The sequence below is a fragment of the Arachis duranensis genome, chromosome 7, assembly GCF_000817695.3.
Source record: "Arachis duranensis cultivar V14167 chromosome 7, aradu.V14167.gnm2.J7QH, whole genome shotgun sequence".
In the NCBI taxonomy this organism is placed as follows: Eukaryota; Viridiplantae; Streptophyta; class Magnoliopsida; order Fabales; family Fabaceae; genus Arachis; species Arachis duranensis.
In genome coordinates this window covers 15,301,470-15,317,892 of record NC_029778.3, presented here as the reverse complement: position 1 = coordinate 15,317,892, position 16,423 = coordinate 15,301,470, and the positions used below count along the sequence as shown (strand labels likewise).

Here is a 16,423-nt window from a genome sequence, read left to right as displayed (position 1 = left end):
CTAAGTTTATATACACATTATAGTTTTATTATAAAAATTATTATTATATTATATATATTTTGTTTGTATTGTCAAAATTTTTTAGATTTGTCACTCGTAATAAAAACATATTCTAAGATCATTAGTATAGGATTATCTTATTATAAGAAAACAATAAAATGGAGCCAAAAATTTTAAATGTGGTCTAAAATGTCTTTAAAGATGAAATTAAAGGGGCATGGATTAAAATGGTAAATGATAATATATATTCAAATGAGAATCCATGAATTTAGTATAAAAAATGAGAATGCATGAACATAGAGTAATCGTGTATTTATTAAATGTATGTAGATAATTCAAACCAATAAAGATTAACGGAAGAGATGATATATAAATATAGGCATAATAATTTTGGGTCATCAATTTGACTACGTGAATTAAAAAAAAAAGTAATAATTAAGAGTCTTAATTTATTTTTTAATATTTAAAATTATAAAATTTTAAATATATATTACTTTTTTATCCCAAAAAAATTATTATTCTTTTAATTTTCAAATAAAAATTTTGAGCTTTTTATTTGTTTGATGTTTTAAAAATATATATTGAGATTTTCACATTTTTAAATATTAAGAGAATAATTAAAATAATAAAATTAAAAGTTCCATTTATAATTATCTTTTAAAAAAATACAGTTGGAATGGTAAACATCACTATGTCCAAAATTGAAACAAGTAATAATTTGTCATATTTTCTATAAGTATATATTGGGGTGCTTCTAGAAGACATAGTGATAAGCAAGTATTCATAAAGTAAGTGACATTGATTTTTAGATTTGTTGTTGCGTCATGCGTGCGTGATACTTTTACCTGATGTATATTTTCATTCTTATTAGGGGTGATAAAGCGGGTTAGTTCGTCTCGTTCTGTCCTGTTCTGTCAAAGTCCGTCTAAATATGAAATGGGCCGATCCGTCCCGCTAAACTAATATGGACTCAACTTGCTATTCTGCTCTGTTAAAGGACAGATTGGCGGGTTGACAGACCGGTCCACTCTTTTTTTTATCAATTTTTTTATAATAAAATTCAATAAAATTCAATTTAACATACTATAATTAGTAAGTACTAACAATTATTTTACTTTATAATAAAATTATTCTATCAAATTTATTTTTTAATATATAGAATAATATCTTAAATTAATTATTAATCCATAAAAAAATTATAATTAACCATAATAACTTTTTTGATTGAAATTAACAATAATAAAAATAACATAACAAATAATAAGTCTCAAAGTCTCAAACATAAGTGCATAATAATAATAAAACAAACACATAACCACACATAAATCCTACTATAATTAAAACAAAATATCACATCTCCTAACACCTTGAGGATTCACATCTTCACCTTCGCCTTCACCTCCTATGCACTTCCTATGCACATTTTAACAATAAACCCCAATAAAAAGCAAAAGTTCATCCCAAAATAGTTGAACATATATAGTATAAAAGATCAAAGATCAGAGTATAAAATCATAACCAAACTTGCGGAGCAATTTCATTTGTTTAGAAGAATAAAAACATAACAAAAGAAGCACAAATCATATATCAGAAAAATTTGCGGAAAAACTACCATTTGTACCCATGAATTTTGTGAACGCTGACAAAAGTACCCATCAAACAAGAAAATTAACGTTGTACCCATGAAAGATGGGTTATGTGTGACAATAGTACCCAAACCGTAATTTTTTGTTAACTTTTTAATAAAATTTCCAAATTACCTCTTTTATCTTCTTCCCCAAATTCGGAATATTAATTATCTGAGGTTATTGTTCAAATATTATGGATTTGTAGATTTGGTGCAGAAAAAGAAAAAAAAGTTTGAAATTAACAAAAAAAAACATACATTTTGGTTTCTTGGTGTCATGGTGGGAACAAAGGCGCAGAACCAAGAGCCTTTGGGAACGGAAGGAAGGATAGGTCGGAGATAGAAGATGTGATAACCTCGATCGCATTTGTTGCAGAGGAGAAGTTTCGCTGGAAACTCACCGGAGGAGCAGCACTTGCTGATGATATCGTCGTCGAAGGTGGGCTTGGGATCGGAGTGTGGGTCCTTCTTCACCCTGCATTTCCCTGGCCATGGCTTCGATCATACTCGGCATGTTCAGAAGCTCATCCTCATCGATGTATCCCACCACCATTATTTCTCCTTGTTCTCCAGTACTCAAAGTGAAACAAGATCCTTCAATAATAACGTTATTACCACCACAATCTTCTAGAGGGTTCTGCGGTGGCCTCAGAAGCCTAGCCTGAGCAGCGACGGCGGCTGCAATGTGAATATCAGTCCACCAAATGGCATGAAGATACTCTAACAATAGCTCCTTTTTCTACAAATCGACGACGCTGAGTAGTGTTTGGAGTCACCGTTTGAAAGAGACCGTGGTCACTGGCCTCTTGTTGGCTCTGGTTGCTGAATTCTGCTATTTATAGCTTTGGAATAAGAACAACAATATTAAGGTTGAAGAGGTTGAAGAGTTTGAAAAGGGTATGCTTTCTTAGTGTTGTTGTTGCATCCGAAGAAGAAAGAAACAACAAGGGTAATGATGTTAAAGTTAATTTGGATTTAGATTTGGAGAACAAATTAGGATTGGAATAAAGAGAGATAGAGGTTGAGGATAAAGGTTGGAGGAAGACATCAGGTGCTTGGTCTTGAGGGAATGGTGACTGGTGGAGGCAAAGGAAGACGAAAGATGAGGGAATGGTCTCGTGGCAGTTCTGTCTGCATTCTCTCGTGGCAGTTCCGTCTGCATTCTCTCGTGGCAGTTCCCTCTGCGTTCCGTGGCAGTTACATCTGCATTCTCTCGTGGCAGTCCCGTCAGCGTTTTCTCGTGATAGTTACGTCTGCCTTCTCTCGTGGCAGTTTCGTCTGTGTTTTCTTGTGGTAGTTTCGTCTGCGTTTCTTTCTGACAGTTCCGTCTGCGTTTTTCTCAAACAGCGGCAGTTCCATCTGCGCTTCCTTCAGACAAGCGACAGTTCCATTTGCGCTTCCTTCAGACTAGCGGCAATTTCGTCTGCGCTTCCTTCAGACTAGCGGCAGTTCCGTCTGCGCTTCCTTCAGACAAGCGGCAGTTCCGTCTGCGCTTCCTTCTGCAGTTTCGTCTGCACCCGTTTTATCAATTTATGCAGTTTTTTTCTCTTTATTTCGTTGTTTTAAATAAGTTTCAAACTCAAGTTGTCACTTGAGTTTGAGGGGGGATGTTAGAATATTATTAGGATCAATTAGGATCAATTAGTATTATTTAGTACATCTAAATATTTATTATAGGATATTACGTCCTTATTATTACGATTCTCTTAGTACCTATAAATATCCTTTCATATTGTATCATTCTAGACAACTTGAGTAGACAATTTGAATACAGTCAATAATACACAAATCCTTTCTCTAGTTTAGTCTCTTGTTTCTAACAGGTACAACATTAATTTTCTTGTTTAATGGGTATTTTTTTTAGTGTTCGCAAAATTTATGGGTACAAATGGTAATTTTTCCAAAATTTGCATTGTCGTTAGAGACGAATTCAAGGAGAGAAATTGTGACTGTAAGCAGGAACGAATGAAGCCACTTATAAAGGTGACTAAACCTTAATTTGAGCTAAATCTGAAGAAGTTTCTCGATATTAGTAAGAAGCTTGAAAGAGTTTGGCCCAATTATTTGGACCAGAATCAGATTTTTTTGAGTTTGTTGAGGATATAAATGGTATTTTCTCAAACAGGGAAGCTGAACTGCTGAAGTACGTTCTGAAAATTGGTTCCATCTGCAAGTAAATCCAGTCTAAAAACCGGTGTTGAATCAGAAAATGAGAAAACCAATTCAGAACCGGCAACTCAGATTGACCGAAAACAGGCTGGTTTTCCAGTGAGAGAAAAACGACGTTGTTTTGGATCTGGAGAAAAGACACTTACGGATAAACCCTAATTCTTAAATGAAATCCCTTCTCACTCTCCTAGCCAATGTTCTGAAAATCGGTTCGAACCGGCCAGTCGAACCGGTCAAATCGTGAACCGGACCAAAAAGCGATTCGGTCAATCAACGAAACCGTAAAATCTAATGTTCTGAAAACCGGACCGGACCGGCCGGTTCGACCGGTTTAACCGCGAACCGGAGACATAAACGGTTTGGTTCGATGTCTAAAACCGGAAATTATAAAATCGGATATAAACCGTTAAACCAGACAAAAACCGGCCGGTCAAACCGGAACCGGAACCGCCCGGTTTGAATAAAACGGCGCCGTTTCGCGCTTAACGGGAGAAACAAAACGCCCTTCACCATCTCCTTCCTTATTCCTTCGAGCAGAAGTGCAGAACACGCTTGGCCTCAACCAGGGAAAAACCCTAGCCGCCACCACCGCCACCACCGCCGCAGGGAGGAGCCGTGTTTGCCGCCGTCCGTCGCAGTCAGAAGCTTGTCTCCTCGAGTCTTCGTGCGTCACAGTCAGGGGAGTTCTCCAAGTCTTCGATCTGTTCGCAGTAACCAGTCGCAGGCGCACTGCTTCTTCCTTGAGCTCGGCCGCCGTCGTGTTATCGCCGTTGTTTGTCACTGTTGTTTGTCGCCATCTGTAGCAGTCAGGGGTTTGTCACCAAGGAGTCTCTCTTCGTCTGTTGGCATTATCCAAGTCAAACCCCCTGTTCGCTGTCTTTTTCCTCGCTCGGCGCCCATCCTCCATCGGATTCGTCCTGCTTGCCGTCGTCTTGTCGCCGTCGCCCTCTCGAAGGTCAGTGGCTTTGGTGTGCCCTTGTTCTTCGTTTTTCGTTTTATTCCCTGACTCTCTGTTCAGAAATTAACAAATCATTGAATGATTATAGGGTTTTGTGTTTTTGTTCAAATCATTTATTTACTCTGGCTTTGGTGTGCTGCTGTGGGTTCTGGGTTCTGGTGTGCTGTTGTGTGTTTTGTGGCTCCACTGTGCTACTGCTGCTGCATTGTGTTTTTGTTGAAATCATAAACAATTAATAGCAAAATTTCCAATATACAATAGAAACCATAAACGATTTTCTATTATGTTTTTGTTGCTGTAACTTGAATTTGTTGCTGAATTTGTTGCTTCCCAGTCACATAATCAGAACAGAATGCTCATTCAGTGCTTGGTTGATTGGCTTTGCTTTCTGATTGTATTTGATGATAAATTTTAAATTGATAGCTTTTAAATTTTAAATTTGCACTGCCTATGTTACTGATTCACTGTTCCTTCAATGCTTTTTATTGTTGTTAATGATTGTGATGAGCTTTGTTAAAATTGGGTTGAAAACTGTTAAATCTTTCTCCATTTTTCATTGTTCTTAGCAAGTGGGGCTGCACCAATTAGATTCAATACATCTAATGTGATCAAGTGGAAGGAAGCAAAACTGCAAAACAAAACCAGGGGTTGCAAAATACAAAAATAAATTGAAGGTAGCTGGTATACATTTAGTTTGATCAATGCTGATTTACTGATTTACTGATTACTGATTTGAGGTTAGTGGAAAGTTGAGTCTGTGTTACTCTTTTAGGGATTTGAGGTTGAATTTGTGATTTGTGATTTCTTGGGTCTTTTGTAATGCTGCTGATTTGAGTTTGGAATTTGTGATTATTGATTGTGGCTTGTTAAGCTGCTGTTGTTAACTTGTTATGCACTTATACTGCTGTTTTGTTATGGAATTATGGCACTGAGTGTTTTGAATTTTGAATTTTGAATTTGTGATTTGTGATTTATGATTTGTGATTTGTAATTTTGTTATGCTGCTGTTTTGAATTAATTTAGGGGTGATTATTTGTTATGCTACTGTTTTGAATTAATTTAGGAGTGATTAATGATTATTTCTAGTTGTATTGTTTCTGTTTGCACCATTGCTCTTTTCACTATTTAACTTTGTATTTTGATAAGATCATATGGATTTGGTTGACATTTCATGTTTTAAATTTGGAATATATTTAAGATTTATATTAGACTATAATTATATTTTATAATGTTTATATATAATTTATTTATTATTTTATTCTGAAACGGTTTTTCCGGTTGAACCATCGGTTGAACCGGTTGGACCAATGAATCAGTGAACCAGTAACTAGAGCGGTTTGATGACCGGTCCGGTTTTCCGAACCTTGGTAAAATCTAAAAATTGGAATTAAACCGGTGAACCGGCCGGTAACCGGTCGGTCAAACCGAACCGTGATCCGGCCGGTTTTTTGGCTGGCAACAAAACGCTACCGTTTTTTGCCTCTGAAACCCTAAATGGCTAAATCAGTTACCATATGTGCAAAGCAAATCCCTAATTGCCTTCTCTGCTTCTCATTCATCGAGCTTCACTGCTTCACTGAAGCTGCTTCAGAGGTGATTATGTGAAGTGAACTGAGAACGTCCAACGCCTCACTCTCACACGGGTCGAGCCACCGCAGAGCCATCGAGAACTGAGAACGCGCTAGCCTCTCTCTGTCTCTCACACTCAGTCCACAGCTCCTGGTCCTCCCTTACTTCCGTCCAGCCACCGCCTGCTATCGTCGCCGTCGGAATGTCCAGCTTCGAAGAGCCACCGCCTGCTTCCTCACTTCCCCTTCATCGCGCAGCAGCCGTCGCAACCTTCCTTCCTCTCCATCGCGCAGCCACCGGGCGAACGTGGAAGCCTCAGTCGCGCAGTCACTGTCCGTCGGCGCCAGCTTTGGTCCACTGCAGCCACTGCCTGTTCGAAGGCCGTTCGAAGCCCATTCGAAGGTGAAACTTGTCGTGGTGTTCAAGGATTCTAGCTTCTAGGTAATTTTTTTAACTATAATTGAATAATTTGTTGTTACTGTGAAGTTCTGTGAATTGTGAACCGTGAACTGTGAGCTATGCTATGATTTAGATTTTTTATTTTTCTGTGAACTGTGAACTGAACTGTGAACTTTGTTGAATGATTGTTGAATAATTATGAATAATTATTGTTAGTTAAGTTGTGAATTTTGTTGTTGTAACTTGTTACTAGGTTGAATTATTATCGAATAATTTTGACTTATGAGATTATTGGGTTGGAATGATTTGCTGTGGGTTCTTGTGAACCTGTGATTTTGTACTTGTTAATTCGTTAAATAGTTGTTGTGATTCTTGCAATTGAGATTATTGGGTTGTTTTGCACTTCTCACATTGTTAATTTGCTAAATTGTTGCTGTTATTGTGATTCTTCATTCTTGAGATTGAAATTGTCTTTGTTTTTTGTTATTGGGTTGCTGGATTTTCTATTTGGATTTTGTACTTGTTGGTTCGTTAAATTGTTGTGATTCTTGAAAGTTAAAATTGAGATTATTGGGTTGCTTTGTTCTTATCAAATTGTTAATTTGCTAATTTACTGGTGTTATTGTGATTCTTGAGATTGAGATTGTCTTTATTTTTTGTTATTGGGTTGCTGAATTTTCTATTCGGATTTTTTGTAATAATAATTGTTGAAACATTGATTAATTGTTGGTTCTAAACCTTGTTGTTAATTGTTTGAAGCATGATTAATTTTTGAAGCATTGATTGATTAATTGATTAGGGTAGGGTTGTGTTGTGTGGTTCCAAGATGAATATGATTGTTTTGCACTTTTGCTTTGCGATGCTTGCTGGTTGTTATTTGATCTCACCGCATTTCAGCATTTGATCAATGAAATGTTTTGCAAACATTCAGTTTTGGTTTGCATTTCCATATATTGACTTGGATTTATACCTTACTAAAAGTTGTCCAACGGAATAAGTCAAGCTGATCTCATGAAAATTCCAAACGACTAATAAGATTGAATGACAAACCTGAATCAATTGGATGTTGGCATTTTATGTTTGGTTAGTTGTTTTTATTATTTGACTGTTGAGTTTGTATTTGAATGAGATCATAACATTATAGTTTATGTAGTACTTTTAATTTGGATGATATTTTAAAGTTTATGTTAGAATATAATTATGTTTTAATATGTTTATTTATATTTTATTTATTATTTTATTATAAAACGGTTTTTTCGGTTCAACCACGGTCGAAACGGTTGAACCTATGAACCAGTGAACCAGTAACTAAAGCGGTTCGATGATCGGTTCGGTTTTCAGAACCTTGCTCCTAGCAGTGAAGTTCTCCAGCCTCTTTTCCTTCCGGTCGCCGTCGTCGCCTCCTTCCCGCGCTGACATCCAGTCGCTTCATTTCCGTTAGGTCCTCTACTCCTCTTTGATCCCTTGCTGTGTTGTTGGTTTTTCTTATTTGTGCTGAGTTGTTCGGTTTTTGTGATTTTTTTCTTACTTCTTATTTTTTATTTTTTTGGTGATCAAGTCTGCATCTGGCTTTGTTTTATAATTCTTAATTTTATGCCTTTTGCTATTTTAGCATGCATGATTATGTGTGTTTCCCTTGTTTATGTCATGATGATTAGTGATTTAATATTAGTTCTCAAAATATTTGTATCCCCCTGTTGTAGTTTTAATTGAATGAAGCACTTCAGAATGTAACAATCGATGTGGCATGAGCTGAAACAGTGTTCTCCAATTGAATTTCTTTTTTTTTGCAGGTTTTTGGGTTGTAGTGATGGTGGAGGAAAGTGGGAGGAGGAAGAGGCCAAACATTCTGGTGACGGGTACCCCGGGGACGGGGAAGACTACCACATGTACTGCTCTAGCTGAAGCCACACAGCTTCGCCACATCAATGTTGGGGATTTAGTCAGAGACAAGAACTTACATGATGGCTGGGATGATGAGCTTGATTGTTTTGTCCTTAATGAAGACTTGGTAACTTATTACCCCCTTTTCTCTTTTGGTATTTAAAAAAAAAAAATCATTCAAATATTAAGATGCATGAGGATTAATAATCAAATTGTAAGTAATGATCTATACATATATATGTTCTCTTATATGGGTTTTGATGAAGTTTTTAATTATAAATTCATTTTGTGTTGTGGATGTTCTTAGATAGTAACTAAGCCCGTGTTTACATAGCCGGTCCCAAATTTGGAAAAACAAGGAGGGTTGTATTTGGCTTGCGACATTACATAAAGCTTTGTTGCATCCCTATGCATGGTCAAGATGCAAAGATGTTTGAATCCATGTAGGGTTATATTAGACATGTGACAACTAATGTAAAATTATGTGTCATTCCAATACATGGACATGATGCAATGACGTCTTGGATCTATTTAGCAAATCCCACCCAATGAGAAAGGTTTTAAGTGTTGTGTTAAAATGATGTCCATAGGTAGTTGGTCAGCTGATTTCATGTAGACTATTAACTTAATGACAATGATGGTGGTCAGATGGTTAGTATCCAAGTTAAGGTGATATTATAGATAGGTTGTTCATGGAATTGGGAAAACCCCCCTTCATTGATAGGAAAGATGCTTGCTGCTTAATGTTGTAATATTAATATTTGTGAATTATTTTCTAATGTCTGTTTGAATTTACTCAGTGCAATATTTGGTTTTACGGGGATATAAAGAACAGTTTATACACTTCTTTATAGGACACAAGTCATTTTGCTTTTTCAAAGTTGATTTCATTTCAGGTCCTACAATGTACATATAGTGTCAGGAGACATATTTCAATACTATATATTCTTTTTGCACTAATCTTTTTTATTCCTTTCTCCTCCTTTCATTGCATTTGGTAGCAATTCTTGAGAATTTTCCTATAGATTTGGTATTAAGCATAGGAATATACATGTCCTATTTGGTACTAAGATCTTTGGTAGTTTCGAGTTATATGAACCATTTTTTTCATGTTATCCTCAGTGCTAATGCATTTCTCATCATATTGTGTTTCCTTGCTTGGTGTTTAAGGTCTGTGATGAGCTTGAGGATCAAATGGAAGAAGGGGGAAATATAGTGGATTATCATGGGTGTGATTTCTTCCCTGAGCGATGGTTTGATTGCGTTGTTGTACTTCAAACTGATAACACCGTGCTGTATGACCGCTTGAGTAGGAGGTAGGGAAGCACTTATTGATTGTTGATATTTGCTATTTTTGCTAGGGTGTTTCATCAAATTCACTTCCTTCATCTTTGTGACAGAGGTTACAATGAATCAAAGCTTTCTAACAACATAGAATGTGAAATCTTTCAAGTTCTACTTGAGGAAGCTAAAGAAAGTTACCCAGAGGACAGAGTGGTTGCTATGAAGAGTGACACCATTGAAGATATTAATAGAAATGTTTCAACTTTGACGGATTGGGTAAGAAATTGGCATCCTACATCCTAGATTCCTAGTCATATAAAAAAGGGGAGAAAATGGAAAAGAAAAGATATTAATTTGTAGAAACTTTCATGTAACAGTGTGATAAAAAAGAAATATGGATTATGGATATTTATGTTGAACTGCTACATGGATATGCAGTGTTGCTGATTCGTCTTACTCGTGTCAAGTGTTATGAGTTGGTCTTTTTGGAAGAAAATACAAAAAAAAAATACAATTTAATATCCGGAAAATAGCAGATTACAACGCTTGTTTCATTAGAAATTTAAGAGTAAGAACTTGCGTGGTAAATGATAGTAGTTACAGCCACGTACGATTTTTGTATTGAATAGTTGCGATGGTTTTCCATGGTTAAAGAAACGCAAAAAAATTTACATTCATCTGTTATTTACTTATTTAAATTAGATATCAATTTGATTCAATAAAAATTTAAAAGGCCGATTTAATTTTCGTGCTATTTGGTTAACCAATTTAAATATTAATACAGCAATTGTCTCATGATCTAAATTAGTATGTTTATAAAATTGTGTACCTTTTTTTTCCGAGTAAACTGCAAAAATAATATCTGAAAGTTTATATTGCTATAAAAAAATAATCTCAAGATGTTAACGATAAATAAATTTTGGAAAGATTTAAAATATAACAAAACAAACTAAATATTAAATATATATTCTAAAAAAATTTTAAAAATTATATTTTGATAAAAAATTTTGCAAACATTATTAAAAAAATAAAATTATTTTATTCTTAAATTTTAGTAATTTTATATCAAGTGAATATTTAAAAAAATATTTTGTTGTGAATGATGACATCATTTTGAAAAATAAAAAAAGAAATTGTAAAGATCAAATTTTTGCAAAAATTGTGTCTCTTAAATATTTATTCAAATGTTGTCATAAAAATTTAGATTAAATGGATAAGTTCGGTAAATAGAAGTTCTTTTTGTCCCTCATAAAAAATATATTATTTATTACTTATTTTTATTATATTTTCAAATCATTATTATTTTGTCGATAATATTTTTATGATTTTTTTTTCTTGGTATCTAAATCTTTTAGATACCGAATTAATAATTTTTTTTTCATAACACAGGTTGACGGTCAAATAACAAAATGATTAAATTCTCTGTTGATAAAACAACTTGGTATAGAGTTTTAAAAATTTGACTTAAAATTTTAAGTATAAAAAAATACTTTTTTTTTGTTGTGATAGCAATATATTTTTGTCAACTGCGTTACGTCTATATTTTTTATAATAAATATTATTTTGACATCAATATTTTTTAATAATTAAATATATATTTTTTATTTTATTAATTAAAAATAATTTAAATACACAATAAATTAATAATTATATTTTTATACATGCATTTTCTATTTTTACAAATAGATATATACATTTTTAATTGAAAATAGTTGTTAAACGGGCCTAAACTCTATTTATTAGGGATAGTAATAGAGCATAACATAGTGGGGGTGGAAGATATTTTTTCATTCTCTGTTTTCACCCCTAAATTTATTTTTCATCCTCGCTCTAATTTCTATCATGAGAGAATATTGCTCTACATTTTTATTTTTTGTGGATATGCATTTTCTGCGGACCCTATTTTTCATATTCCTATATTCATTTATATAAAAGTTCTAATGATTTTTTTTAAAAAAATAGAAAACATTATTACAATATACAAGTACGCATTGGTGAAAAAGGAGAGTGACAAAGGATATGGTTATAATATTATGGGAGATTGGAATTTACGAGTTCTGGCCTTTTGAGACTACCGGAAGAGTGAAACGACGTAATGTTAGGATTACGAGGAAGATGAAAGATACTTATGAAATTATGATTAAGTTTTTCAATATATATATATATGGCATGTGAAAATGACTAAAAAATTTACATTAAAAATAAATTAAGAATATTTAAATAAATTTAATAATTCAGAAATTAACCGAACAAACGAAAATCTGCTTCGAGAGAATTTTAGCCTCTCGTTTCTATCTCTGCAAAAAAAAATTATTTTTAAAAATTTATTTGGAACAATTTTCACGTAGATTTCTACATTTGGAAGATTCTATCAATAAAACTGCATATAAAAAAAATATAATTATAAGTCAAAAACTCAGACAAAAAATTATCCAGATTATTATAGCTTAATGTTGTTATTGTGAAATTACACTACGCCCCCTCCTTTCCCGCCAAAACATTTCTTCAATTCTGCTCTCAAAAACCCGTCTTAAACCCCGTAACTGAAAGGGTTAACTAACTCACTAACCTCTTAACAAACTATGATGCCTAAGCTTAACAAACTATTAACAGACTCAATAACACTCTCTCTCTCTCTCTCTCTCTCTCTCTTTCTCTCTCTCACTCAGCAACAACATTTACCTGTGCGCATTCTGTGGCTTGGCTTCTCCACCGTACAGTTTAGCGTTACACACTTCTATTTGGTAAGACGCATTTGCATTTGCATTTTCATCCTTATTTGTTAACTTAATTATGAAGTTTTTGCTTACTTAGGGTTTGAGTGATTTATTGATGAAAGATTTATCTGTTTCTGGTATAATCCATTTACATTCTTCTCAAATGATCGTATTCGTTAATAGTTATTGTGCAGGAACAGTTTTCCCCTTTTTTCTTTCTGTATTTTGGGAATTCTTTCTGAACATTTTCAAAAATCTGGCTACGTTATGTTTGCTGCAATGTGCTTTATAATTCGTTGTTTGGTTGCTGGTGATAGAGGAAGAAGAAGAAGGATGGTTCTGTCGGAAGATGAAGTCAAGAACCTCTATAGAATCAGGAAGACGGTGCTGCAAATGCTGAGGGATAGGGGTTACCTCGTTAGTGATCTTGAGATCAACAATACTATAGAAGAGTTCAAGAAAGAATTTGACAACTTCGTGGGAAAGGATAGGGAAGATCTTGTTATCAACAAATGCAAGAAAGACAATCCTTCTGAGCAGATCTATGTCTTCTTCCCCAGCAAGCGCAAGGTTGGCGTCGGAGAAATAAAAGCCTACACCAAGCGCATGCACTCTCAGAAAGTTTTTAATGCAATCTTGGTTTGTCAAGAGAAGATAACAGAGTTTGCCCAAAGAAGTATCACTGAAATTTCTTCCCAATTTCACTGGGTGGTTTTCCAGGTTTTCCTGCCTGCTTTTTTTCCCCCATAATTTTGATATTCAATATCTGCAATAGTTTGTATTGAATTTGGAATACACTAGTCATTGTTAAATGAATCATAGGATTTTATACTTAGAAACTTTTTGTTCTTTTATGTTTTTAAGTTTTATAAGCATAGGGATAATTAAAGACAGTTCAGGTTATCCATATGCTTTACTTTTGATCTTGTGATTGGAAGTTTTTACCAAGAGATATATGTGCAAATATCAAAATACATAGTGCTTTAGTTATACTTTATAATGGTTAAGATTTTCAATTCTTTTTTTCCATTGTCTTTCGTAGTTAGTAGGTTTCGGTGCTGCAGATATGGTTGCTTTGGTCTGTTTGTATTCTTTATAGCTTACTGCTTCATATGCATTTTCGTTTTATAAGAATACCCGCTGATGATACAGGAAAACGAACTTCTGTTCAACGTAACAGAGCACGAACTTGTCCCTGTACATCAAGTACTCACCGATGCAGAAAAGAACGCTTTGCTTGAGAAATACACTCTGGAAGGGACTCAGGTAATGTTAATTTTTGACTTTCTAGCTAACCTTTGTTGTATGAAGATAAAAATGCTGTCTACTGTTTCAGTGATCAGGATATCACTCTAAAATGCTGCTTGAATCCTAATATTCTTTTATGGGGCTGCCTCAGCTACCTAAAATACAGGTGGATGACCCTGTTGCAAAATATTACGGACTGAAGCCCGGACAAGTTGTCAAGATAATCAAGCCAAGCGAGACTGCAGGCAGATATGTTACCTACAGATATGTTGTATAGGAATTTCCTTCTACATTTGCAGAGTTTATATACAGTGGTACATTTGCACTAGGTTGTCTACTGATAGATACTTGTGAGAAGCATGGACAGGACTACATACATAGCAATCTTTTTTTCTTTTTTGTAAATAAAAGAACATAACATATCTGCAGGCAGATATGTTACCTACAGATATGTTACATGGGAATTTCCTTCTACATTTGCTGAGTTTATATGTAGTAGTACATCTGCACTAGGTTGTATACTGATAGATACTTGTGAGAAGCATGCACAAGAATACATACATAGCAATCCTTTTTTTTTTTGTGTAAAAAAAATGAACTTTTTGCTCTACATAACAGGAGAAACATGTTATTCTTGAACCTGGGTAATCCAAATTTTCACAGTTGTTGCTGTGGTGGTTTCCAATGTTGTGCAAAGCAATTTTGTTGTGTGCTTTTCCCTTCTTTTAGGTTGTCTACTGAATTGCTCTATTTCTTATAGGTTGCCAGACAATAGAGACTTGAGACCATCAAACTTTGATAAAGTTTCTACAATTATCTCATCTACTGATCTACACAACTAGAAGTCAAGAAGGGTTTTAAAAATTTTAAGTTTTCCCTTTACTTTCTTTTCCTTTTCTCCAAATTTTTCTTTCTCTTCGAACTTGTAAATACAAGATGAAATCCGACACTTTTTAGTAAAAAAGTAAAATATTTATCATACATTTAACTATTGCACACATTACATTAAAATGCACCTAGTTTATATAATAAAACTGTATATTAAAAGGAGGACTTAATTGTAAATAAAAATTAGATATCAAAAGTTTTGTGTCCACAAGGTATACAAGGTAGATAGAATCTTCTAATAAAAAATAAGTTAATTAATTTTATAATTTTTTTTTAGATAAGAGGATTCTATAATTCAAATCATAATATGATTTTATATTTACATATTTAATTTATTCTTTTATATAAAATCTGAATTTCGCTATCTTACTTGCATATATTATTGTATATTTTAAATATTTTTATAGTGAAATTACATTTCCCATGCCCTGCCAAAATATTGGCTTTTTTTAAAATAAAAATTCTTTATATACTACTTATTTTAATAAAAAGAAAAAATACATTTTTGTGTATTATTTTTCTCTTATGAAAGTAAAGTATTTTCACAGGTTTAGACAACAAAATTAAGGTAAGAAGAAAGTTTGAAGTGCTGCAAAATTGTGAATAAATCCATTCTATTTCACATAGACTAAAGTTGATTTGTTCATATTATATTTTCTTCTTTAATTTTATTATGAAATTGGAAAATAATATGCGGAAACCTAATTCTTACAATAAGTAAATAAGGATTTTTTTAATTAAAATAAAAAAAGCACCAATAAAATATCTTTGTTCTCCATCTTTTCCTCAAAAATCAAAATAAGAAACCCTTCTTAAACCTCATGTTTAAAAAAATAAGAATAAAGTATCGTTTTTGTCCCTAACGTTTGGGGTAAATTCCAAAATTATTCTTAACGTTTCAATTGTCCTATTTAAATCCCTAATATTTTTTAAAACTGACTCAATGTTGTCCTGCTGTTAGGGATCCATTAATAGAATTGACGGCGAGACAAAATTGAGACGATTTTGAAACGTTAGGGACTTAAATAGGACGAAAATGTTGGGGACAAAAATGATACATAGAAATAAATTTTAATTTTATCCTTCAATAATATCAATTTTTTACTATACATAGTATTCAATTATTTTTTAATCATATCTAAGTAAATTACACTTAATCATATTATTTTTTTATATAATTTTACTTTTAAAGATTTTCAGTTATCATGAAATATTTATAGAATGACTAGTATATAAACTTGCAAAAAAAATAATATATATACAATAAAATATAAATTATATTTTTTGTCTCTAATGTATCAAAATAGAGTAAAATTATAAAAAAATAATTTATTTAAAATAAAAGTAATGTGATTAAGTGTAATTTATTTAGATGTAATTAAAAAATAATTGAATACTATGTACAGTAAAAAATTAATATTATTGAAAGATAAAATTAAATTAAAATTTATTTTTATGTATCATTTTTGTCCCTAACATTTTCGTCCTATTTAAGTCCCTAACGTTTCAAAATCGTCTCAATTTTGCCCTTCCGTCAATTCTGTTAACAGATTCCTAACGGCAGGACAACATTGAGTCAATTTTGAAACGTTAGGGACTTAAATAGGACAATTGAAACGTTAGGGACAACTTTAAAACTTACCCCAAACGTTAAGGACAAAAACGATACTTTACTCAAAA

At 33.2% G+C, this 16,423-nt stretch overlaps 2 protein-coding genes across 6 annotated transcripts; both read left to right on the top strand.

Moving 5' to 3' along the window:
- Positions 1-5,319: 5,319 nt before the first annotated feature.
- Positions 5,320-10,346, top strand: LOC107458046 (adenylate kinase isoenzyme 6 homolog). 5 transcript variants are annotated; one of them, XM_052252293.1, is made up of 5 exons: positions 5,320-5,428; positions 6,071-6,725; positions 8,516-8,733; positions 9,777-9,922; positions 10,007-10,346. In XM_052252293.1, exons 3-5 carry the CDS (start codon positions 8,533-8,535, stop codon positions 10,191-10,193), a joined length of 534 nt encoding a protein of 177 aa, XP_052108253.1. In that variant the 5' UTR covers positions 5,320-5,428; positions 6,071-6,725; positions 8,516-8,532; the 3' UTR covers positions 10,194-10,346. The 5 variants fall into 5 exon arrangements, with proteins under 5 accessions (XP_052108253.1, XP_052108251.1, XP_052108252.1 ...); XM_052252291.1 differs by having other exon boundaries at positions 6,071-6,764; XM_052252292.1 differs by having other exon boundaries at positions 5,320-5,435; positions 6,071-6,764.
- Positions 10,347-12,937: 2,591 nt separating this feature from the next.
- LOC107458029 (DNA-directed RNA polymerases II and IV subunit 5A-like) lies at positions 12,938-14,132 on the top strand. Its single transcript, XM_016076218.3, has 3 exons — positions 12,938-13,327; positions 13,760-13,873; positions 14,007-14,132. The coding sequence occupies exons 1-3, from the start codon at positions 12,941-12,943 to the stop codon at positions 14,130-14,132; spliced, it is 627 nt and encodes a 208-aa protein (XP_015931704.1). The 5' UTR covers positions 12,938-12,940.
- Positions 14,133-16,423: the final 2,291 nt, after the last annotated feature.